General features: G+C 35.3%; 1 protein-coding gene across 7 annotated transcripts; it reads left to right on the top strand.

The window, feature by feature from the left end:
- The first annotated feature begins 269 nt into the window (after positions 1-269).
- On the top strand, positions 270-25,336 carry LOC119644907 (lysosomal-trafficking regulator). Of its 7 annotated transcripts, none has more exons than XM_038044634.1 (22): positions 270-407; positions 2,295-2,644; positions 2,727-2,803; positions 4,450-4,648; positions 5,408-5,518; positions 5,612-8,693; positions 11,871-12,932; positions 14,211-14,467; positions 14,539-15,493; positions 15,562-15,677; positions 15,737-17,221; positions 17,279-17,680; positions 18,261-18,434; positions 18,499-18,649; positions 18,718-19,289; positions 19,361-19,494; positions 19,610-20,369; positions 20,444-20,585; positions 20,643-21,001; positions 22,167-23,035; positions 23,095-23,568; positions 25,103-25,336. In XM_038044634.1, the coding sequence occupies exons 2-22, from the start codon at positions 2,534-2,536 to the stop codon at positions 25,221-25,223; spliced, it is 11,613 nt and encodes a 3,870-aa protein (XP_037900562.1). In that variant the 5' UTR covers positions 270-407; positions 2,295-2,533; the 3' UTR covers positions 25,224-25,336. The 7 variants fall into 7 exon arrangements, with proteins under 7 accessions (XP_037900562.1, XP_037900559.1, XP_037900561.1 ...); XM_038044631.1 differs by having other exon boundaries at positions 2,236-2,644; XM_038044633.1 differs by having other exon boundaries at positions 270-963.
- Positions 25,337-25,373: the final 37 nt, after the last annotated feature.

The raw sequence follows: 25,373 nt of genomic DNA, 5'->3' as shown, positions 1-25,373 counted from the left end.
TAATAATTACAAATGTTCTTCACTTAAGTCCAGTGTGTTTATTTCTGATAAGTAAAATTAAAAAAAACTTTTTTGGAGTATTACAATTTTTGAGATTTTAACAAATCCACACATTTAAAAATGTTTTATTATAACGTATAAATCAACTAATTTTAAAAGGCTAAGTAGTTCTAAAAAATATATAGATTTGACATTACTGTTTGATACAAAAAAAAAAACAAAAAAAAAAACACTATAAATAAAAACTAGCAAAGCTACTACTTTATCATAAACACATAAATAATGTAAAAATATAATTTGCTTTACTATCAAGTATATTAAATAAACGTAAGACTTTTGTTAATTCAGATCATAAAGAGATCGAAAAATAAAACTTTACTGATGCATAAGTAAATTGTATAAAATTTGTGAGTTCTCTCTGATTTTTTGTATATGTTAACTAAAGTACAACGCGTACAACGCAATTAATTATCAATATTTAAGTTGTGATTTTGTTGTTTTTTTTTTTTTTTTTCTTTTTTAAATGTGAAAAAAAGGAATCTCTTACGTTTATTTGGCTTCAAGATAAGCCAAGCAATACAAGTTCAGCACTTCAGAAAACTGTTCTTAATAGCAGTCACCCACCAATACAACCATACAATTGGCTGGCTTCAAAGTCAAGTGTAAAGTGAACATAGCGTCCGAGACTTAGCAAGGCATTAAATGCGAGTGCTTTATATAGATAGATAATAATGAGCTTAACTCGTTGAACAGTAAGCGCTTATCAATGCCACAGTTTATTATAATTTATATATTATAATTAGAAACATTACCACCGTTATGGTCAGTGGCGACCAAGTCTATCATTGAATTTATAAATGATATAAAATACTTGACGCGAATCTTTATCTCTGTTCGATTCTCTGTGACGAGGATTTATTTTGCAATTTTTATATTCGAATTGCAAATGTTGCGGAGGGTCAGGTATTAAAAAATCAATTTCACAATTTAAATACAATTTTTTGTATAAATAAACAAAGGCGAACAATTATTTAACTTGTTGGGAACTTGCACGAATGCCTTCTGTGAAACCCCTTCGTAAGTATATGTATGCGAGAGCAAATCTAAACATTTTTCATGTATATATATATATGAATATATATATCCGGACGCTGAAACTTTCCTATAAATTAAGAACGATACTCAGCATCTACATACGTATCTAATAACCAAGAGCATGTTCATTTTGCTACGCGATTTAAATTTATATAGGATTATATGTTCACCTTAAGAAGGGTCTAATGTTTAATTTCGAACAATGTTCTATGCATATATTACTAAAGTATTCTTACTCTACGGTAGTAAATACATACATACATCAAGTAAAAATATAAATTTTCCAACAACTTGTGAAGATTCATCAACAGTCATATTTGGCCAGATAAATTTCATAGGTTTCTCTATTCTATATTGGCATGCAAAGGCGATAGTGTTTTGCAATAGCCTAAACCAAAACAAGTTCACTTAAGCAATCATAGGGAGCAGTTGGAAAAACAGAAAAAAAAAATAATAATAAATAAATTGTTAGATGTTAAAGAGAAGGCACAAACTGATTAACAATAATTTCTTTGTAATAATGTATTTCCCCTAACCCGAGTGTAAGTCATCGATTAAGGCTTTTAAAAGAGATTGAATCTGTAAATGGCTTAGCTTTCATTTATAATAACATAGTTATAGAGTCGATGAAATTATCTCAACAGAAAAGTATTATTATCACGCATCGTTGCCCGTTGATGAAAATAAAAATTGCAATTGAATAACAATAAAAACAACAAATGAGAAAGAAGTAGTTTATTAGATGGAAAATTTTTCATTCTGTTTCTTTATATTACAAATTTTCAAGTCATATCAAAGCGTTATACAGCTTTTCCCTATGTCATATTTAATCCTTTACTTTTCATGATCCTCTCTGAATACACTCTCTCGAGATTTTGTCATTTTTGGTTTTAATTTTTTGCATTTTATCTGCCTTTATATAATAATAGTGATAAAAAAAAAAAAAGAAACAAATGAATTCTGTGTATGCTTCGTTTAATCCTTTTCGTGGATTTTTTTTTCCTCCTATCCTCTTTAAACATACTTTCTCTCTTTTTTTTCTCTCTTCTTGAATTCTTGAAATTTTATCTGTTTTTATATATAATAATAACAATAATAAATAAAGAAAAATAAGAACAATTTTTTTAATTGCATATACAGATCCAACTCTTTTTCTTCGCTTCGGCTTTCAGTAATAAAGTAACTCTTCTACTCTGCAGATCTACATGAAATAGAAATCAAAAGTGAAGCTAAAGTTTCACGCATATTAGTAAGAAGCACAACACCATAATAATAAAGATTACATATAATAAGAAGAAAAAAAAAAAAAAAACGTGTACATATATATATATTATAAGTACATACATATGAAATAACTGTTGATCTGTTTCAAAAAACGATATGTTTAGTGAGCGCTTGTTATTAAATATTGAATTATCAATTATTGCTGCTAGTTGCCATGGAAGATCCCAATAAGACATACAACAATGACGAATATCAATCACTATTGCATACCTTGAAAATAATTTGGCAAAATTATACTCATGTTCTTAACGATGCCGAAACAAAGGTAAGATCACATTAATTGTTCAAATCTAATCGAAAGGTATAAAAAATCTTGCTTTTCTTCTCTTTTATTTTTTTATTTACAGCAACACTGGCTGCAATTGTTTTTATATAATTTTCAATTCGTTTGTTCCGAGTTAGAGGAAAATGATGACTTTAAAAGGTAGTTTGCTATCATTACGTTCACTATTCAAATATGAAGTTTTACTAGATTTGCAATCGTCAGGACTGAGTCTTAAAAGTCCCTAAAAGTACATATCTATGCACATATTCTTGATCAATAGAGGCCGATGCGTCGATTTAACGATGGCCCAAATATGTGTCGCCTATTGGTCATAGATTAGGTTGCAAATGCCCATTGTATGCTTATCTAAAGCGCATTAAATTGGCAGCCTTTGCGAGATATATATCCAAAGCAGAGATCCGGATCAATCAACTGATATGCCTGGCAAAGTATTTTACGATTTTATTTTTTAGGCTTAACATATTAGATAGCAAGGATTGACCCTAATTGTACAGAGGATCGTCATTGCTTTTGTCTATTTTTATATTATATATATATATATTTGTCTATATATATATATAGACAATATAATTTGTTCAAATCGATTTCAATCTGTCTGTCTGTCCGCTTGAGACAATTTTTGAAATTTCGAAAAGTAAAAGAAACAAACTTCGAGCTGACACATATGAAATGATAAATGAAAAGTTACGAAGAGTTACATAGAACATAAATGATCACAAACGATCTTAGTTTTCAATATTGTACCGCTTAACGTATTTCGTCAATTATTCTCGAAAGTATTTATTTGATTTTTCATGAGATTTTTTCAAAGCACCTGAAGTACGGGCCAGTTCCAAGTTTCCAAAGATGTTTTGATTCAATTGACAATGAATTAAATTTTTCATTGAACAATGCCCATTGTAAGAACACGTCTGACAAACTTGATTCCTTGAGAACCATTAAGGTTAATACTCGTTTAGTTTGCTTATTATTCCACTGCCTCTATTGGATCCAAAGCTTCTTCTTTTTTTTTTAGATGGACTTAAAACTTTCGCGTGAAAGATAAAAATTCAAAAGTACGATTGCATAGATTCCTGTTGCCTACGAGCTTTTCCATTTGTTTAATCATTTTTGCATCACACGGGTGCAATTCGAGAATTTTCGTATCCAGTAATAAAACCATTTTTCGAAAAAAAAAAATTCTAAAATAATTTTAACGCAAATTTGAAACGAATACTTATCGGATTTGCTGAGAAGTTGCGGTTAAACAGCTCCGATATGCTCACGATGGGTAAACAACTGTTTAAAATTAAGAGCAAGCCAGATTGCTTCAAAATGTAAACATAGACTTTTTTCGTATTCGATTACCTAACACGTAGTAAGAAAGATAAGATGTAGTTAGGTAGCAAATATTAGAGCTTAGGTATATGAAAACTGAATACATTTTAGGTTAGCCGTGCCAATAGCCAATAGCATTGCCATTTGTAACACCCAAAAACACACATCGTTTACCCCATTAAGAATATATGCTGTTCGGTTCCGATATAGATCGATGGGTTCGTTGAAAGTTTAAAATTGAAAAACGAAATTTGTAATATATGTGTGGGTACATGTGGAAAATAGGCGTGATCAACTAGCAACAAGCATAAGAAGAACAATAACCAAAATGAATGAAACGATTAATGCAAATATTTCGAGGCATTAAAACGACTATAATTTTCATTTTCTTTTTTTTTTGGGGGTTTTTGAATATCATTATTTTAATTTAATTTTTTATAATTTCTAAATGTTATTTTTAATCTTAGCTTTTTTAAGCCTATACCGGAAGAAATCTGTTCTTATCTGTTGGAACAAATTTATGAAATTATCAGCACATCAGAATTATACACACCTGCCTTATTGGATGCTGGAGAGTTGGAAAAAGCTGCCCAGCCTCACAAGACAACTTCAGAGAAAAATACGACTTTCTTGCAGTTAATTAAGAAAAATCATAACTTTGCTCAGGTTAGTATATTACTAATTTATTCTATTAATAAGTCCGTCCATCTAGGCTCGTGTTGCTATAGCTTTACCATATATATATATATATATATATATGTCAAAGTCAAAAATGTATAATGCGTCATTAGTCGATATTAAATATTCGACCGACTCCTTTATGCCCATAGATGAAGAATCATGAACACTTACTTACTCTAAATAGTTTTTGTTCAAACAAATAAGAAAATTATATCCAACTATCGCCGAATCTTTTATAACCACGAACGCTTGTTTAAAAAAGAAAAAAAAAAAAGAAAAAAAATAAAACTTTATTGCTCTTCTTTAGTATCAGATAGGCATGGATTTTTTGTACAGTTGCCGCAGAATCATCCATCAAATGTACAATACGTGCAAATCTTTGCTATAATAGTGGTAATAATGTGGAAATCTTCTAATTTTTTTTTGCTTCTGAAAACAGAGGTATTCTCGAGTTATAACCCGTACTTTACTGTCTCCTTTGATCGGATTGGGCCATTTTCAATACTAAGCTGCGTATAAGAATAGCCGATATCGGAACCTTTGCGACCGACAGTAAGTCTACCACCGGCAGACCTACTGACAGGCATATTTCGATCGATTCCGAATTTGATTTTGAAATAGAATATATACATTTCATAGTGTCCCTGCATATAGCTCCGTCTTTCGGTTTTTTTTTTTAACTAAGAAATATTGAACATTTGTCCCTAATCCAATGTTTTACTTGTTCTGTTTTTCCAAACCTAGTTAATCTTAAGACAGCCCAGTGACTGCAGTAAAATTTTAGCTTTACGTAATTTTCTAACGCATCAACTGGGTCATCATATATTGAAATTTCTCTTAAGAATTGATGTAAAGGTAAGCAAAACTGTAAACGACAATTGTTTTTGATGCGATCATAAATATTTACATATATATATATATATATATATATATATATTTTCTTTCCAGTTGGTTGTTTCTCAGAAAAGTCTTTGCAATCTATGCATTAACTTATTTCCGAATTGCTCCTGGAGTCAGGAATGCAAAAATTTGAGTTTCTCGGAAAATATCTACGCTTATGTTGGAAATCTGAATTTCTATCAAAAAACTAAAACTAAACCATCTACACCTAGGACCAGTAGATCATTTGAATCTGAAAATATAAGTTACGACACTGTTAAGACCAACCATCATAACTATGCCTGGGATTTGAAAGGCAATGAGCCAACCCATGATTTCGATGAATTTTTGCGTATGCAAAAGACAAGTGACGAGATCGCCATACTATTAATACAAGTAGTAAAAAAGTGTACATCCCTAGAATATGGAGTCAATGCGATTTTAAATAGTGAGCATTCCGTTAGCATGATGGCTTTAAATTTCAGTTTGGATTGTCTGAGGATGGAAAGTGATGCATTTTCATCTTATTCGAATGCAGAACATATCAAATGTCAATTATTACAATTAAATGAACAGTGCTTTAATAATATATTTTTCATCAGTCAACAGCGAGTCCCCGATCTGCAATTCCAATGTGTTTTTGCTAAATTGGTGGCTGCTTTGGAGATTAACATGGAACATTCTAAATTACTCTACGCATTGCTGTTCATCATATTCGGTTGCCTGCATAATGTTGTTACGATCTTCGGTTACGTTTACAGCAAACAAAATTTATATCATTTAAAATTCGTTGATGAGAATATGGTGGACAGATGTATGAACGCCATAGATCATTTGCTTAAGAACTATCCCCCTTTACAGGAAGATGTCAAATCTTTATTTACCACTATATTTCGGACGCTTTTGCGCATTATTGATTATTTAAGCAAATACGATCAATTATTAATCAGTAATGCAGGGGCGGTATTATCTAGTGCAGCACATATTAAACCACCACGCCATCGTAAGTTGAAGGGACGTCAAGTACATTGTCATCAACACATGTCGCCCAGGCTAAGTTGCTACTTTCAAGGTATGCTAATGGGCTTATTAACCTCGTTGCCTCTGGACTTGCAAGAGCATTCAATGCTTTATTTGGCCAAATGTGGTACGTGCTGCTGTCATTATACCTTGGCCCACTATTATGACGTATTTAAAGTAATATTGGTTTTGAGTCCATATCATCAAAAGTGTGCCTATAAGTTTCTTGCGTATAAAATTCTCAATACCGTGCTTGGGCGTTCGTCCGTTAATGACTATATGACAAACTCCTCATCGTCCCGCAAATCAAATTTAAGCAATTGTGCTAAGTGTGGAGTAAAATTAAAATCGTTGGAATTCCATGACGGCCTTTTGGAATTGTATTTGAAATTTTATAAACAAATAAGAGAACCGGAAAATAATTGGCATTTACTTCTGTTTCTCAAACATTTGAAGCACATATCCTATCTATTAACTAATGATATAGCATCTGGAATATTAGCCTCGATTGTTTTGCCTGTTTTTCGAGAAAATAAGCAACGCTTAAACGATAATAAAACTCCACAATCGGGAAAAATGTTTTGGCCAAGATCTCAACCTACAACGCCGGTCGCAGACACTGCTAAATCTTTACTTAAACTTAATACGAAATTGACAGAAGATCCAATTAAATTGCTGACAGAGTGTCTCAACATATTCGCCATGTATTTGCGCGATATACGTTTGATAAAGGCCTTTTATAATGAGGAGAATATACAACATTTGGAGGATTTGCTGGAAGAGCCCCCGCTAATACGGGGTGTATGCGATCTCATTAAAATCGGTATTGATAATATAACATTTTTGGGTGATAACAGTCAAGAGCAGCCAGTATTAAGTCGTCGTCTTATTACTTTGCAGCTAAACAGTTCAAATCGTGCAAATCATTTATTTACCGCATTAATCGCCCAAATAGTTAAGACGAACAAAAGGCAAAGTTCATATTTTTGGCTAGAAGCAACTTTAAACCATAATTCAAAATATTCCAAATATAACGCCGTTAACCCCTTAAGCGCTTTGGATATTTTGCATATTGTCGCTTTGCAATGGTGCCTAAACTTTGAACTTTTGAAGACTAGTCAATACTTTTACAACGAATTTGCGAAAATCTATTCCATTGTCATGGACGATGACGACGACAATAATGATGGTGATGGTGATGGTCGTCATGATGATGATGATGATGATGATGACGATGATGAGTATGGCAATGTTCATAAAGCTTGTGCGGGAATAAGAAGCAAACATGAATATACGAATGCCGGTACATCGCTCAAACGAGGCGATAAGACAATTATCGATATTTTACGTCTAAATTACAATGCATTGTCGGCATTTCTAATGGTGCCAACGACGAAATTAAAAAAATCGCAACCAGTCAATAGCAAAACCACAAACAATGCTGACAGTTGTCTAACGAACTCGGTGGAAAATCTACTTTTTACGCTAACGACGGCGCCACCAGCAGCAGCAACACTAACGGAACCATTGTTTAGTACGAGTTCTACTACCGATACACGAACACACGCTTCAAACTATTATCATAGTTTGTTTGACAATTCTATAAGTAATTCAATATCACAAAGTCAACCGTCGTTTCTGCACAAATTGCTTAAAGCAAAGCAAAAGGATTGTATTCTTTTAGGAAACGAATCAAAAGAAAATATTATTCTAGTATTCGACATAAAGAACCAATCGGAATTTTTTCTGAACGCCTTTCCCGACGAGAGAGCGCTAAGAGCGGTTGAGAAATCTGTGAATCATCTGCATACAACGTATGATTGCTCCAATAGGAGTACATATGAGAATGCTAATCCCGACAAAGTGTACAGGAACACCAATAGTGGCCAAGAAAGTGTTTTCATTAAAATTTTTCAAATATTTGGCTCTTTGTTCGGTACAAGTCGTACAAACTCTTTAAATGATCTATCGAAACCATATCAAAGTGCTACAATAGAAGGGAAACAGCCAAGTGAAATTGATAACGAGCTTTTATGTCTATACGAGAGTCATACTGATTGTAAGAGACTCCTATTGAAGCTATTCGAAACGACTATGGCTATATGCATTAAAGGATATCAAAATGAAGAAGGTAAGCGAAAGATAATCCATTTTATAAGAAATTTAATTCAAAATTTCCACTCGAGTGTCTTCAATCAGGCCTCTAACGTGTATATATATATACATATATATATATATATATAAAATGTGAATTCCATTCACTATATCCGTCTAAAAATTTAAAAAAAAAGTTTTTCTTTCTATAAAAAAAAAAAAAAAAAAAAAAATTATTTATTTATGTTTTTAATTTGTGTATGAGTCTCTCAAGAATACTATTGAAAAGACAGAAGAGAAGCCATACAAGTAATTATTACATGTTTATTTTAAAAGTACTGCAACGAATAAGAAGGAAAACTGTATTCACCTTGCGTACCCACCACCTAAGGTAGACATATAGGAATAGAACTTTTTTCTTCTCATTCTCTCTTGTAAACACGCTAGTGAGCCCGGTATGACCAAAATTATTATCATAGCCTTGCTAATTTTCATGTACCTATTTACTAGAAGTCGAAAGATGTTAAGAAAAGTGTATTGAGTCTTTCGAGCATCGTAAAGAACGAATCTCTTCAAATCCCCAACGGTATAAAGTATATTCCTGATTAGCTTGAATAGTGTTTCGTCCCTCTGTTCGACTGTCCCGACTGTGAAAATTGTTATGGAAATTTTTGGACTCTCTACCTGTATGAACACACTCACTCGATCCAGAGTTCAGAGTTTTTCAGTAACTTTCGTTTAAAGCTAAATGACTGCACGAGATCAAGTAGCGAACAATTGTTACGATAAACATCATACGTGACAAAAACCCGACAAAGTATGGTTTATGAAATTTTCTTCAGTCGCTTTTAATCTTCAAGGCACCTCTCGCTCAGATGACAGAATTAATTGTCCCTTTACATTCATTGAAGTTAGCCACGGTGACCAGAATTTTATTTTACCCCTAAATTAAAAATTGCACACATAATTGTTGATTATACTATTAATAGTAATTGAAAAATAGTTTATGAATCAACTATCTCGCTATTGGCCTATCCCAACCGGCGAATTTTTTATTTTCAATATGTTGTTCATTTTTAATAAAAATAAGTAAACACAATACAGATGGGCACGACCCATCGTTAAATATCCTACAATATCCCGCAATTATTCATAAGCTCTGACCTTTCAAAATGAGATGTTATATAGGGACTGGGCGAAAAAGTCGACCAATCCGAATCATTCTCCTTAGCGTTCGTTCTTTAGTCAAAACGCGCCAGTGTGCCAAACTTTATTAAAATATCCCAAAAATTGCGAACTGATTGAACGCAACAATACTTGGACAGACATCAGCCGAAAATGCAAGCTTCGGTCGAAGCAAAAAATTGATGCTGAAATGATCGGTGTAATAAAAAAAGTGGGTCTATCTTAGGGCCTTCTAAGTGTTACATGCGTCCGCACAAACCTAACCTAACATACCCTGTGTCGCAAGTGGTGTAGGATATACAAAACTTTTTTACTCCAGCAGCCAATTCTCTTAAATAAGATAATTGAACACAGCGCGTGCAGCTTGTTCGTCAAAAAATTTGTATTGCTAGGACCGTATTGGACACCACATGTGCAATGCAAAGTGAAATAAAAGTACAACAGTGAAATTGATAAACGTTTCCAGTCTTGAATTATCGCTCGAAAGCAGCGGTAAGCAATCAACTTCAAGATCACACCAGTTAAAAAAAAGAAATCGTTTAATATATGATAAGACAATAAATATCACGTTCGATTCTTATTCCCATAGAACAATCTCCCTAAAATGATTACTTTTTTCGCCTTTAAATCTTGACTTTTCCTTAAGTTCATTTAAACTTTGCTTCTGGTTTTAATATGGAAGTGTCGCATAAATTTTTTTCCCGCCACGCTATGTATGACCTCGAGCTGGCTATGTCTGCAAACATGCAGACTTATCTATTGCTCGTTTATGGGCTCGATTTCAGTCGTCGCACAGCCCTTTCAAAGTACGTCACGTTGATGATAAAGTCTCTTTTCAAATCTGTTTCTACGCTGTTCAATATGGATAGCCAAAAGACGCATTTGCGGTATGTTATGCTTCATTGCTTTGAAAAAGGTAGTGGTCCAAGGTACACCGCAGACGAGCCCTATTACGACTTACGGCTGGCAAGTTTGACTTGACGGCCGCTCAGCAACAACAGATACGGACCTCGTCAAGAGTATGCTCACTACAAATCCGCGAGATAGTGGATGTTATTAATACGGCCAGCACAACGGTACATAATCATTTAAACGAGATGACATATGTCATCTATTAATTTCGCGTCAAAAGAAAAGGAAGAAACTTCTGGCACTTCTTCTTAATATTTCCAAAGCTTAGAATATCCACTGATGAATGCACAACTTTGAGTGAAGTTTAGAATGCTTCCAAATGATCGAACAGTTGAGACAAATTTATTTCTCAATTGCATTCAATCGCATCGAGCTAAAGTGTGAAATTTGAAACCGTTTTATTTGGGCACACATATAACACAGAAAAGTTGATTGTATTGATATACTTGCTGACATGCAATGTTTTTCATTGTAAAGTAATAGAGACAAGAGACAATCTGTTCTATTGTTGCAGACAGCCTGCGATACTGCGATACACTTAAATTTGAGTTAATTACAAATGCATAAATAACTACGCGAACACTTACTTACTGAAATAGTGCTTGCTTTAGCGTTGGGGGGAAAACGATTATTTATCCTCCTCTCTCATCCCTCGCGTTAGCTACGTTTATCTTCTGAAATGTTTACTACGTTAACGAGGTTAATCTGTGGTTGCACACGTTACAAGAACTAAGTTATGTGTCTGTATAAGCGTACGCAAGCAATATCCACATGTGCCTTCACGTTTAGCCAGCCAGCAGCCGTAGACTCTTTACTTTGTAACTTAACGGTTACATTAACTAACATTTTATTTAGTTAATATGTTATAAGTGTGTATGTTTGTTTTTTTTTTGTTTTTTTTTTGTTTTTTTTACTAAATTAAAGAAAGATAAAAAGAAGTAAACGAATAAATAAAAACTAAACTCTTTTCTTTACTTTACGGTGCGTCGACAACGCTAGTTAGTTGCGTAAATCTCTTGACACTTGAAAAAATTTGTAAATATTTTTTTACTTTATTTTCTTGTAATTTTTCCTTTTTCCGTTTTTCCTCTCTTTTTCGTTTTTGTATTCGTTTTAGTGGATAAAATGCATAAACACTTGCGCAAATTGAAGACATTAATATTGAATCGCGCCAATAACAATTGGGAACAATATGGCGAAGAGCATTCACGTGAAAATCTCGTTCTGCAAGCGTTACAAACTCTCTTAAGAATTGCCGAGCTCTCGAATACAGAAAACGAACCGGCTGCGGTAATTAACCCCAGCATTGTAACCACGGTTACAGATGAAGTCAACAATTTGAGGGATGTGCCAACGCCGTCGTGCAGTAGATCGATAAAATGCCCCCGTTTAAAAGAACCAAATGCTGTATCATATAATTATCATCAATTGCCTATAGGATTGCCGAGTAAAAATTCCTGCCTTACCCCCTCAACTCCCCCACAGAGACCCTTGTCAGGGAAAAGTGATGATAACGATTACTTTTCGACCCGCGCATCCCTAATCTGCGCTGACAGCGAACTTGAATTGAGCGAGAATGAACCGGACGATTTCTATTTAACAGCCGACGAGGGTTACGATGCTGATGCCGAAATACCCGAAGTCTCAGAAACAGAAGGTGGCGTTTCAGATGGCGGCGCCGGGGGTGGAGGTGGTGCTGGTGGAGGTGGAGGTGGAGGAGGGACAGGAGGAGGCACAACCGACCTCTGGCATCCCTTTCAACCATCCTCTCGTTATCGTACTCACATGTTACACGAAGGCATTTGCTGTCTGGTCATAGATATCCTAATAGAGCTGAGTGAAAAATGTTGCCTTAACCCTACCGGCTGGTGTGAAAATCTGGCTCAATTGATGAACCGTTTATTTGTCATACGCGATTATTTGGGCGGTCCGCTAGTAATGCTAAAAGGTTTCGGCCCTATACTTCAATGTAATGATGCGCGCTTACGTGAATTGCAACAAAGCATACTGGAATTAGTAGTGGATCTGAATACTCCGGATGTTTTGCAAATATTTTTCAGCATCTTAGCTTCCAAAAATCCGCCTATTGACATATTGATTAACTATATGAACTATATATGTGCGAATACGTTAAAGAGAGCGCATCCCAGCGTCGAATTAGAATTTCCCGTTAATATCGGTAAGTATAATAAAATGGATTGGAAAAAGTTCTTCTAGTGCATCTATCTCTAAACGGTACAGTGTTCACTGTATTAGTGATGCCGCTTTCGATGAGCAAGAATATGGACAAAGCCCAAACACGAATATAACATTTTGCGATCATAAATAAACGAAACATCATTTCATTACATCTTAATGGCAAAGATGTGAAAAATTCTGGTAAAATTGTCGCACAAAAAATTTGCTTTTTATGACTATTAGTTATTAATAATTAGATCTAAAGAATGACCTCTCGACGAATGAGACTCGCATCTACGGGAATACAATGCACTCTAATAGGTTAATTTCCAACCTGAATATCGTGGTGCAATTGAAAGTCCTAATGAAGGGGTATAGTAAGCCTTCATGCGCCTCGAATAACGATTATAAGGTTTGCTTGCAGAGAAGATACGGACTTAATCTCCATTTAATTGCTAAATAAAAATTATGCGCAATAGCTCTATATGCGAACAGATAGGCATAAGAAAAAAATTAAACACAGAATACTATCGAAAACCCTCTCAACCCTTTACTTTCAATTATGTTATAAAAATTCAATATCATCTATACGACATTTTTAGTACATTTTTCTTTTGAACGCACCGTCCTTTCGATTTTACCTATAGGAACCGGTGAGCTTAGAAGAAATCACCTTTCTAATCTTAAAATCTTAATATTCTCACTATAAAGTGTAAACATACATTGGATGTGTGTATGTATATATTTGATGGTAAGGTAGAAAGAAGACCGATTAGCTTCAATGTACGGGAGACTATATGGGACAATATTTACTCTTACCTTTGTAACGCTTAAAAAGCACGCATGAACGAACGATCCCAAAAGTCATAAATATTTTTGATTGAGCGTCAAACTCCAAGCGGATTTAGTCGCATTTGTGTTGTCCGATCGTGATCGGCAATGATCAAGTTTGACAATGTGAACAAAGTGAAAATTCTGTAGCCAAAGTGCGATTTTCGAAAGATGGACAAATAGGTAGACGGGATGAAATCGACTTCGCTATTTAACAATGTGTACAATCTGTGGCGCGTCAAGTGCTTCTTTCTTTTCGTTTATGAAAAACCCACGTAGTAGTGGATATAAAAAAAATCATTTGTAAAATCATCTTATCTTCTTATCCTCATCTCTTATTTGATTGTTATTATTATTTGCTTTTCATCTGTTTTATGTATTATGTAACGAAACTACACCTGCACTCGTCATTTTACTTCTGCAAATTCTATATATTAAAATTTAATAGAAATAGCTAAATACACGTCGACCGGTGATTTGGGTCGAGTCGAGCAAATCGAACGTCTACGTCGATATCATTTACAATGCCAAGCGAACACGCCCTTTACTCGATCGCCGTACATTATACCGATAACGCATGCGCGCTTATGGAATCCCGAAGGGTTTACCATATCGCTCTGGCTAAATGTGAAAGGAAGCCAAAATGCGAAGAGCTCGTGTCAAACAGTGGACGATGACACGCGTAGTTCAAGTGATGTTTACATGGTGATGTCAATGAACTTATTTTATTATAATAATCGAAATGAAAATATAATTTAATGCTTTTACAATTATAGAGGACTCACATTTTATCAATGGGAACTAATCAGGTGATGTTAAGTATTTATCTAAATAATAGCATGCATTTGGTATTTGAAACGAGTAAACCGAATGCCGAATTGATAATGGCAAATAAAACGCAAACGGAAGAATCTCCCCAAGAATCCAATTATCAAAAAGTGAGCTCGGGCACACTGAACGGTGGTGATAACAGCGCCAGCTCTATAAAAAGCATTAATAAAAATCAAACGGCGAATGTCAATACGTTCATTATTGCTTCGCCAACTTCCAGTTCCCCTTTAACTAAGGCCTTCAAGCAAACTAAATTGGTTCTCCTAAACAGCTTTAGCAATATGCATTTGTTCAATGGCCACTCCGAGAGTGAAACCTTTTTCGAAAGTAGTCATTTCGATCTAAAACATTATCGCGTTAGCAAAAATAAATGGATTCATTTGACAGTTGCCGTGCAAATGCATAACGACTCTTTGGACTTGATTGTTTACGTTGACGGCCTGGAGCATCATTTAATTACTTTACCCTTCCGCAATTTACGTTTACTCACGCGAAATCATACCTTTCAAATTGTATCTTTGGGTGATGGCTGCGTGAATAAAACTAACAACAACACCGCCAACTCAAGCGAATCCCACTCTACATTGGAGTTGAACAATCCCATGCGCTTCAGTATATCGAACCTAATGTTGTTTAAACGTTGCATTTCCACCAAGGAAGCCATAATAAACTTAACAGCAATGGGTCCTGACTTTACAGAGCTGACGCAATGTCATGTCGCCAACTTGAAACCGAACTATGGTTATTTAAATTTAAGTAAAATGCAAAAGCCTAACTATGGCAATTTTATGGAGGCAATGAAAATTCTAAGAGAGAATCGCATTTTGCATTATACGGCACAGCAACCGGACATTATAATGGGTTACGACAGCAATATGGAACTGGATAATACAACGTACGGTAAGTGTTTACATTCCATTTCCAGGCATTTCCATTTAAAATTAACTTGTAAATTCTTTGGCACACAGGTCGTCCTTACGGCTTATTACTGTATGGAGAAATCTTACAAAATCATTTACCTTCATTACAAACAGCTGTAATTTTATGTGGAGGTTTATCTAATCTCCTGTATATGTTTGCTCGTGTAGGGATTTGATCTTTAAAATCTTATATCTTATAATGATTTTCTCTTCATTATTTCAGGTGGTTGAGAAAGCCTCGAATTCTTCGACACAAGCAATGGCCTTAGATCTATTGCTCAATGTCGCCTTCTCGGAATCTCAACTTTACACGGAATTTCAACGCAATGACTACATCAGTCTTATTGGATATGTTATTAAAACAGAACGTTGCTCTAAAGATTGCCAGCTATTGAAGGGTATCATCAATAATGCCTGTTCTCAGCCATTAATCAGCAAAAAGGGCGATCATCTTATTGTTAATGAGACAACTATAGCGACGGTAGTCTACCCACGACTTTTGGTTGCTCAATTGCATCGCTATTCTGATTGGCATCGCTCGGGTTCAGAAAATTCAGACGTTCTGGACATGCTATTAATAGCAATATTGGCTTTGACACGTGAAAAGCATCCACAACGTGATTTTAATATCGAACAATTTCAGATCGCTGGCTTAATGAAGGAATTATTGAATCTTTGCAAGGTGTACGTTATAGAGTCACCGAATCCTGTGTTTATATCGAAAAGAGCGGCCGACTCATTTGTCAGCATTATATCAGTATTTGCCGGCTCGCCACCACCTCCCTCTTTACTCGATGAAATAATGAAGCTGTTATTGTTGTTGCACAAACCGAGTGAATGTTACATAACGCATGATCGCTCCAAATTTTATTTTCTGCTGACGGGAGAAGTGCCCACCAAAGAGAAATCTTCCTTAGTTCAAGCGACGCATTTCGGTAGAGTAGCGGCTCCTTTTAAACGCGGCGTAGTTAAACGATCACATCCGGGTGTAGCAAAGTTGAGCGTTGATACCACGACTACAACTCATGTTACTCATGCTTCCAATACACCACCTATGGATAAGGCGCGAAGAGCTCGCCTAGAGCGTTTGCGTAAATTACATAAAAGCAACTCTTCTTATAAGAAAGCTTTGCATGATTTCGAAGAGAATTTGGAGAATGTGGCTGACTGTTCAAAGCTCAATAAAAACGCTTTGCAATTACTCAGTCCCGAAGAGGTGGCGAAATGGCGGGAGAAATTTAAACGTTGTACTAGTATGACTCTGATCGCAAGTCCTATGAAGGAAAGGGGTGGAAGAGGATCTAAAACTTTTCGCATGTCATCATCGTCTACGTCATTTTTAAAGCATTCGCCGCTATCGCAAAGGATACAACGCAAACGCTTACGCCTAAGCTCGGGAAGTTCCGCTCGCTCTTTAATTTCGGCAGGAAAAGAAAAGTATTTTCGAACAAATTCTCGTAAATCAGAAAGCAGCTTATACTCATTGACAACCACCACAAACACCTCGAATTTAGACTATAGTGAGAATATAATGACAGCTTATAGCGACGGCAGTTCATGCTCCAAAACTAGTTCGCAGCCACGTCGAGTGCGACTTCTAACAAAAACTGATTCTTATAATTCGACGGGTATAGCGGCGTTGCAAAGTGGTCTGTTGCTGTTATTAAAAGATTTTCTCTGCTTACTGCCTGATAATTCTATAGATGATGTAAGTTTGGCCTATCTAATGAAAATTGACTGAAAATTTATTTCCAGTTTTTTAAAGGTCTTGCATCATTACATCAAAGTGGAATTCTTGCTCGTTTTGGCGAATCATAGCAGCACCTCTGTACGGAGTGCCATCTTAAAGCTGATGGGCGCTTTAGTTCAGCGTTTACCTTCACAAGATCTGCAATTATGTTTCAAAAATTTATATTGCCATCATTTAGCTAACCAATTAACCATATATCCTATCGATATGGGCAATTTTGAAACTTGTTTAGAATGGGTTACCGGTCAACTTTGCAATTTGCAATCGTTTCTAATCTGTGATACACGGCTGCATATAGAGCAGCGATTCGCCTTAAATGCGTTATTAGCCATAACTTCAAAAGCTACAATGGCGATTAACAGCTCTGCTGATTTTAATGACAAGTGCTTTATAATACTGCGAAATCTTTACGCAATGGTAAGTGATGGAAAGCAAAGGCAGTTATACTCGTACGTAGAAATTATAACAAGTGAACAAAGAGGTTTTTTTTGTTTTCAGAATGGGCGGGTCAATTCATTGATTAGAACCTTAGTGCACTAATCTTTCTTGGATAGCTCAAGTTTTAATTCAATATATTTCCTGGATCGTAAGTTGCGAACATGGCTACACGTCATGTAACATCACTTGTCAAACTTAATCGCTTCAACGACAAAGAAAATATGCGTCAAATTTCAATTTTCTAGTTTCACTTTAGATCCTCAAATATGTGCATAGACGTATATATGTGTATATGATACGTATTTCTGGTTATTGTAAATAAAAGTTGTCCCCATTCCTCAATCTAATTTGAAACGATATATATTAGAATTTGTAAAACTTTCTATCAGATTTGCTCAGTAAAGGTAAAAATGTAGAAATTTACGCAATGCCTCTCGAAATATGATAACTGGTTGGTTAAAAAAAAAAAAAAAAACCTATCATTTAAATTGATTATACTAAAAGAAATTGAAAGCCTCTGTTGACACAAACTCTCTCTCTCTCTCAACTCTTCCTTAAGAACGTTGAAGAACAAAGCAATATGGTTGAAGCTGGCCTAATACAGTGTGCTGTCAAGGCTCTACATTATTTGTATGCTAAGAATAATACAAATAATCAAAAGACTGAAGATTCAATAGCGAATTTATTAACAACTATTGGAGAATTCTCATTGAAGTCGGCGGGGCATATAAATGTAAGTAGAAATTCCTTTAAGAACTCATTAGTGCCCTTAATTTTATGACGCACTTCACGCGCAGATCTTATGGGATATTATAAATATGCTAGCATTCTATCAAGAAAAGCAAATCGTATCCGTAATGAATGGTTTCCGCGCAATCCAAGCCAAACTTCAACTCAATTGGATCCATATGTTCTTTGCTAAAACGGACGTATCTTGGAATTATAAAGGTTTGTTACAGTGCGTTCGAAAAATTTCATAATTCACTTTGCATACTTTTCTCTTCTCCTCCCTTCAGTTATTCAATTAACAAATTGCTCTCTGTCCACATCAGAGACGAAAACTCGTTTTGAGTTACTTATAAATCGGAGCGCTCAGTTCTTCACGGTATCAAATGAAAGATCTTCTCCCAGTCCCCATGAAATTGAACTATTTGAATTATTAGTATCGTACAGTATTGCCACCAATCAACGTTGCAATAATTTTATCGCGTGGGGTTTGCAACCGTCACAACCAAGAGATCTTCGTTGTTTCATAATCGACGCATTATGGATTTCTTGTCAAGATGACTTTTTACCGACCATAATATGTGACGGTAAAATGATCAAGGCTTTGCTATGGCTAAGCCTGTTAGAAGATTTAGAGACACCAATTCAGAATTTGGCACCACTGTGCCGGCGATTAGGCATCAATGAGAACGATTCAACATGGAATTTAGAAAACGAAATACAACGCTTGGAATTGCAAAACTGTGCGGACACAGCTAAGCAGAAAGCAGCTTTGGAAAAAACTGTCTTCAAATTTGAAAACTTGGCGCAAAATTGTATTGAATCTTCAATGCTTACCACCAGAAGGGTAGCGGAACTACAAGTTAGCATGGACTTATATTCATTCTTCTTTTAAATCTAATAACAAAAAAAAAAAAAAAATGCTTTCCTTAGAATTCCGAACGTAAACTCCTAATGAATTACATGAAAGACTATGATGACACTCATACATATACTAAATGGTTAGACATAGTGCGCAGAATGACACACGAGGGAGCACCCTGGTATAATTCCTACAGTGCGGAGAAGTGAGTTGCCCTCTAAATTAAATTCTCCGATTATGGCAGCGAGCTTTAAAAAGAGGAGAATAAAATGACACTGAGGTACTGTCAAAATCTTAATAATAATCTTGGTTATTTTCAGCTCTTGGGAATTGGATGACACTGAAGGTCCGTCCCGGGTTCACACGCGTTTACGGCGCTGCCATTTAGATTTGGATAAACGCTTCTTCATGAGCAGTTATCATGAGCCGAATAGTACGGACAGTTCAACGACACCTTCCCATTATACCCGACCTTTGGACTATCTCATAGCCAGTTACGATCAACAATTAAACATATCATTAAATTCTCAAATCCTATACAATTTTCCCGCCAAATATTTACCGGTCGATGGTGAAATTGATGGAGAGATTATCGTAACCGATCATAAGTTATACTTTTTGGCTACATATCGTTGTAAATATTTTTATGTAAACTGTGATATAGCCAATATAACGGAAATCTGGTTGAAACGCCATCAGCATCAGGAAAAGGCATTCGAAATTTTCTTAGACACCAATCAGTCCCTATTTTTCTCATTGCAAAATTGTGAAGATTGGAAAATAATGCGTGATGTTTTCTGTGATAAAATTGTCGTTCCGCCCGATCAAAGTAAACTATTGCTTATAACTCAGCAGTGGCGTGAAGGCCTCTTGACCAATTGGGAATATTTGATGTCTCTTAATCAAATCTCCGGACGTACTTACAATGATCTCATGCAATATCCGATATTTCCTTGGATACTCTCCAATTATACCGGTGATGTTTTAAATTTAAATGATGCCACGAATTTTCGTAAACTACCGAAACCCATCGCTGTGCAAAATGAGGAAAATGAACAACATTACATCAACAATTATACGGTAATCTATACTAAAAGTAATTATCCTTTTCATTTCTTACCCCCCCCTCCCCACCTAACATTATCTTCTTGCAGTATATTAAAAACACGATGACCAATATGGGCTCGATCATATTAAAGCCTTACCATTACAGTTCACATTACTCGAATTCTGGAACGGTATTACATTTTTTGGTACGTGTTCCACCGTTTACTAGTTACTTTCTACGTTACCAAGGTAGGTAATGGCCTATTGTCTATTTCTATCAAATTTTTAACAAATACTAGCACACAGATAACAATTTCGATATACCTGATCGCACTTTTCATGCGCTGAGCACCACGTGGTCTTTGGCTAGCCGGGATAGCCCTACTGATGTTAAAGAATTAATACCTGAGTTCTTTTGTTTACCCGAAATGTTTGAAAACTTTGAACGCTTCGATTTCGGCTGTCGTCAAAATGGTGAACGCGTTGAGAACGTCTCCCTACCACCTTGGAGCTTGAAGGACTCTCGTTTGTTTGTTTTAATTCATCGCCAAGCCTTAGAGTCGGAGTTGGTGCGCAACAATTTGCATCATTGGATCGATTTAATCTTCGGATATAAACAGACTGGAGAAGCTGCTATTGAAGCCATTAACGTTTTTCATCCGGCTGTAAGTTAAGTTGATTTCAAAGAATAAATATTTTAAAGAGTCACACTTAAGCATTCTCTAGCGAACTATGAGTGAACACAGTAAACTTGGAATCTATAATGTAACTATATTTAGATTTGCGTTCATGCAGAAAATCTCATAAAAAGAAAAAACTGCAACTTTCTTCCGGAACACAAAGCTGCTCCCTGTGCATTGTTTTATATGCAAACAAAAATGCGATCAAGACTTCCGCTTTGTCGTCCCCTTTTTATTTAAGTGCAGCACAAATATAACATATTGGCTTAAATTAAAAAAGCCCCCTGCCCAAAGATGAGGTGAAATGAAAAAAAGTGAAAATTGTCTCCAGCATCTCTAAGTATTATTATTTTTTAGAGATAAAAAGGCAAATAATAAATTGTGAGTGCCTTCGGGAATCGCATCTTCAGAGACGAAGACTCGCATTTATCGTTTTCTAACCCACGGCTAACGACTGTATTTACAAAAAACTTTTAAGCAAACGAATAATGTTTATATCCCCGCACTGAAGGATGCGGGTATATTCATTTTTTTTTTTTTTTTTTTTTTTTTCATAATGTATGTAGCGTCCAAAAGAAAGCTTCAGGATATATAGTCTCTTGATCAGCGTGAAATTCCGAATTGATTAAGCCATGCCTGTCCGTCTCTGTGTCTGTGTGATGTTTGTTATTGGCATTCTTGTCGTCGCAAAAATGAAAATGTCGACTTCAAATTTGATAGAGACATTGGAAGTTTTTGCACGTCAATTGTTGTTAAGAATGGGCCAAATTGTTCAGGACATAAGCTCGCAGTTTAGCACAAGCTATACGCAACGCCGCTTTTCTTAACAATCATTTGTAGGTTTTGTCTCGTTGCTCAAAATTTATAAGATTTAGAACGCTGAACTTTTCCACATTGACTTTGCGAAGCACTCAACTCTTTATGTGTAAAAATGCAAAAAAATCGGCTATGCCTACACAAAATTACAAGTGAATAAACAATTATTTTTTCACACCTTTTTGAGTGTTTATGCTTATTAATCATAAGGTAAACAAAACAGAATATTTAAAACTACTTTGTCCATTCCTAACGGAGGGTAGAGTGAAAACTCGCTTAAAAAAATTTTGAAATTTCTGCTAAAATAGATACTTTGTAACTATTCTTATTGCAGACATATGCTGTGTTCTTGGAATCTGAGATAAACGATCCCATAGAACGTGAAGCCGTAGAAACTATGGTGAAGACCTACGGCCAAATGCCGCGACAACTATTTAAAACATCTCACCCGCCTTCGAAATCTTTAACCTATCAATTTACCGTTGATAAGCCGATTCTATCAAGTGTCCGCGGCTTGCGTTGGGGAGTTTATGTGGGCTCACCTCAACTCTCGAAACCATTTCTTGGCAATATACATAAACTACCAGGCGCCGAGTACTTGTTATCATTTAATAATACTAACGTAGTATATGGCCTACCTTCGCGTTCTTGCGTTATGCAAGGTGCCGAAAGTGATACTTTCAACGTCATTTCTTGGGGTTATGATGATCGCATTGTTCGCATACAACCTTTGAATAAAATTTTTTCCAAACCTAAAAATCTCTTATATAATAGTGCTTTTGATGATATTACGGCTTGCGGTTGTGATTGTAACTCGAATCAATTATGGTTCGGCCATAAATCCGGACGTTTAAGTATCTACAAGTGCACCAGCGTTGAAGCCAATGCGAAATTGGGTAAAAGTCGTCAAAGTTATGTTCGTGGCCTGAGACTATCGTATAATTCAGCGTTTCGTAAAATAACGAGCAAATCCAACGAAATGGAGGGAAGCGAAATAAATAGTGCCAATATGATGATATCAGCGGCGACAATGTCACCTCATGATTCACCTTTGCAAAAGGATGGAGCTGACTTGCAATGGTCTGGGCCAACAGTATTAGTGCGGCACACTGACGAGATCACCTGCATAGCTCTTTCGGTCGAGTTTAAAATCGTAGTAACAGCGGGTAAAGACGGCATAGCAGTAATCTGGGATTTAAATAAGTGAGTATTAGGAAAGTAATTAAAATGATGCATTTATCTAACTTCTCCTTAATGTTTAGTTTGAGTTATGTACGAACTATAGAACGTCCTGCGGAGATTCATCACTCCCCCATAACACTGCTGTGCACAAGTCCTACCTTGGGTGATATAGTTACCGTTCATACCCTGACATCATTAAACTCGCCTACCATTCCAAAAAGCGCAACAATGGACAATTGTCCGGAACGCGTCAATTCGCCTTCATTAGCTGACGAATGTTTTGAAGTGACCGAAGAAAATCTTGATGATTTCGTTAATGTTTCAGTCAATCCGAATGGTAAATCGATTTTGCGTTTACACTCAGCCAATGCGCGGTACGTGCAGCATATTGTGCATGAGGATCTAATATTGGCCGCGTGTTATTCATTCGTCAAGGAAGGCGTTGGCGTGAATGTCATTGCCACTGCCATCGAGGGTGGCATCATACGCTTATGGTCTAGTTGGAATTTGAATTTTATTACCGAAATTATAACAGGCATGGCGAATATAAGTAGGTAAGTCATTAAGAATGAGAGTGAATGCCTGAAGCTAAAAAATCAAAAATCAATATTAATAGATCAAGTAGTATTTTTGCAAATAGCTCGGAATTAACAAAAAATCAGAAATATCAGGGATAAAACTAAAGGACTTTGGCTACTCAATGCCAAAAGACTTAAACCGACTTAAATATAGTCGCCGAGTTATTTTCAAATATAACGACCCGCGACACATATATACACACATGGCCATTCAATATGTGAAAACCTGAAATGCCCATTAAAACGGTTAATAAGCACGTATAAAGCTCTTGAGCGTACATTTTATACGCTGAAAAAAAATTTCCAAAAAATATTTTTAAAATTTTACACAAAAAAATTAGCAGATTTATATGAAAAGAGTTCACGCAAATATAGCCCATTCATGGGATAGTAAACGACTTGAAGAAATGAAATGCTTTAAGAAATTGAAGCAATAAACAAGCATCCGCGTCTATGGCGACCGCCAGATCATCTAGTGACTTAGTAGACCACAGAAATCACTAATTAACATCTATCGTCTACTCAATTTACTTTTACGGAACGAAAGATGTGGAGTTAGCTTTTGCGCGCATTCAAAATATTAATATTTCCTTTATTTAAGCAATTATTTATTTTACGCATATTTTTTTAGAAAGTGCTAATACTTTTAATAAAAGACACACAAGAAAATTTCATTCGACTGTGACCGAATATTTCATATCCACCAACTTTGTCCTAGAAAAAGTAAAAAAAAACTATGTTTCGATACTCTCTAGTACTAGATGTACGAAACACAGGAATCGCCCATAGAATACACATGCACAATCATATAAAATCTTATGGTTGTATCTATTCCAGTTTATGATTAGAAAAAATGAAGAAAGCAGTTATGTTACACGTTAGGAGTTTCCCACAACCGTTGAGTCCTATTTGTGATTCCAAACTGGCTGCAACAACTCGTAATATGTTTCCCAAATTTAAGCTGACGTATACATACGGGCGGACTTGCAGGCATATCTAGATTAATGCGGAATGTCTGATTCCGAACATATATATACTTAAGGGGATCTATGAAGCCTCCTTTTCGGCGTTGAAAACATTTTGATATAACGAAAAGTATAGAAAGGAGCGAAACAGGATATTTGGGAGAAGGATTTCGCTTGTTGGCTAACAAACATACACTATATGCAGGGTACACGATACGATATATGAGCAATAAGCAAAAATTTATGACCAAACTTAGAATTAATTAAAAATTATTAAAAAACAACTTTCGAGCTCACGTAGGAAAAAGAAAAATAATTGACTTTTAACTGACTCTAATTAGAAAAAAGTGAAGACCAATTTCTTATTTGTGACCATTTCTATATACTAGAAATATTTAACGAGTCCAACATATCCTACTGGCGTGCAATGTTTTTATTATTTACTTTAAACGCGTGTCCAATACCGAATACTAAGTTTAAATGTATTTCTAAACTGTCCTTTTTTACGCATTGCTCTGCGTCTTTTTTCTTACTTTCCTTTCTAGCATCATCTATTCAACACATCAACATCTGGTGGTCTTGACAAAAGAATCCCATATACAAGTTTGGGAAACGGATGGATTATGTGGGAATTCACCGAAATTTCCGCAAATTGCTTACAAATAAAAATGTTCATATACAACCTCGTCAACTATTCATTCACGCCCACAATAAATCCAGGAATTAATTATAAAACTTTCAGCTATTTGTACGTTTAAAAAAATGAATATTTTTTGATAATTATTGTATTATTTTATGTTATGAAAATTGAATGAA

The sequence above is a fragment of the Glossina fuscipes genome, unplaced genomic scaffold (genome assembly GCF_014805625.2).
Source record: "Glossina fuscipes isolate IAEA_lab_2018 unplaced genomic scaffold, Yale_Gfus_2 1, whole genome shotgun sequence".
Taxonomy (NCBI): domain Eukaryota; kingdom Metazoa; phylum Arthropoda; class Insecta; order Diptera; family Glossinidae; genus Glossina; species Glossina fuscipes.
This window is presented reverse-complemented; position numbering and strand designations above follow the sequence as displayed.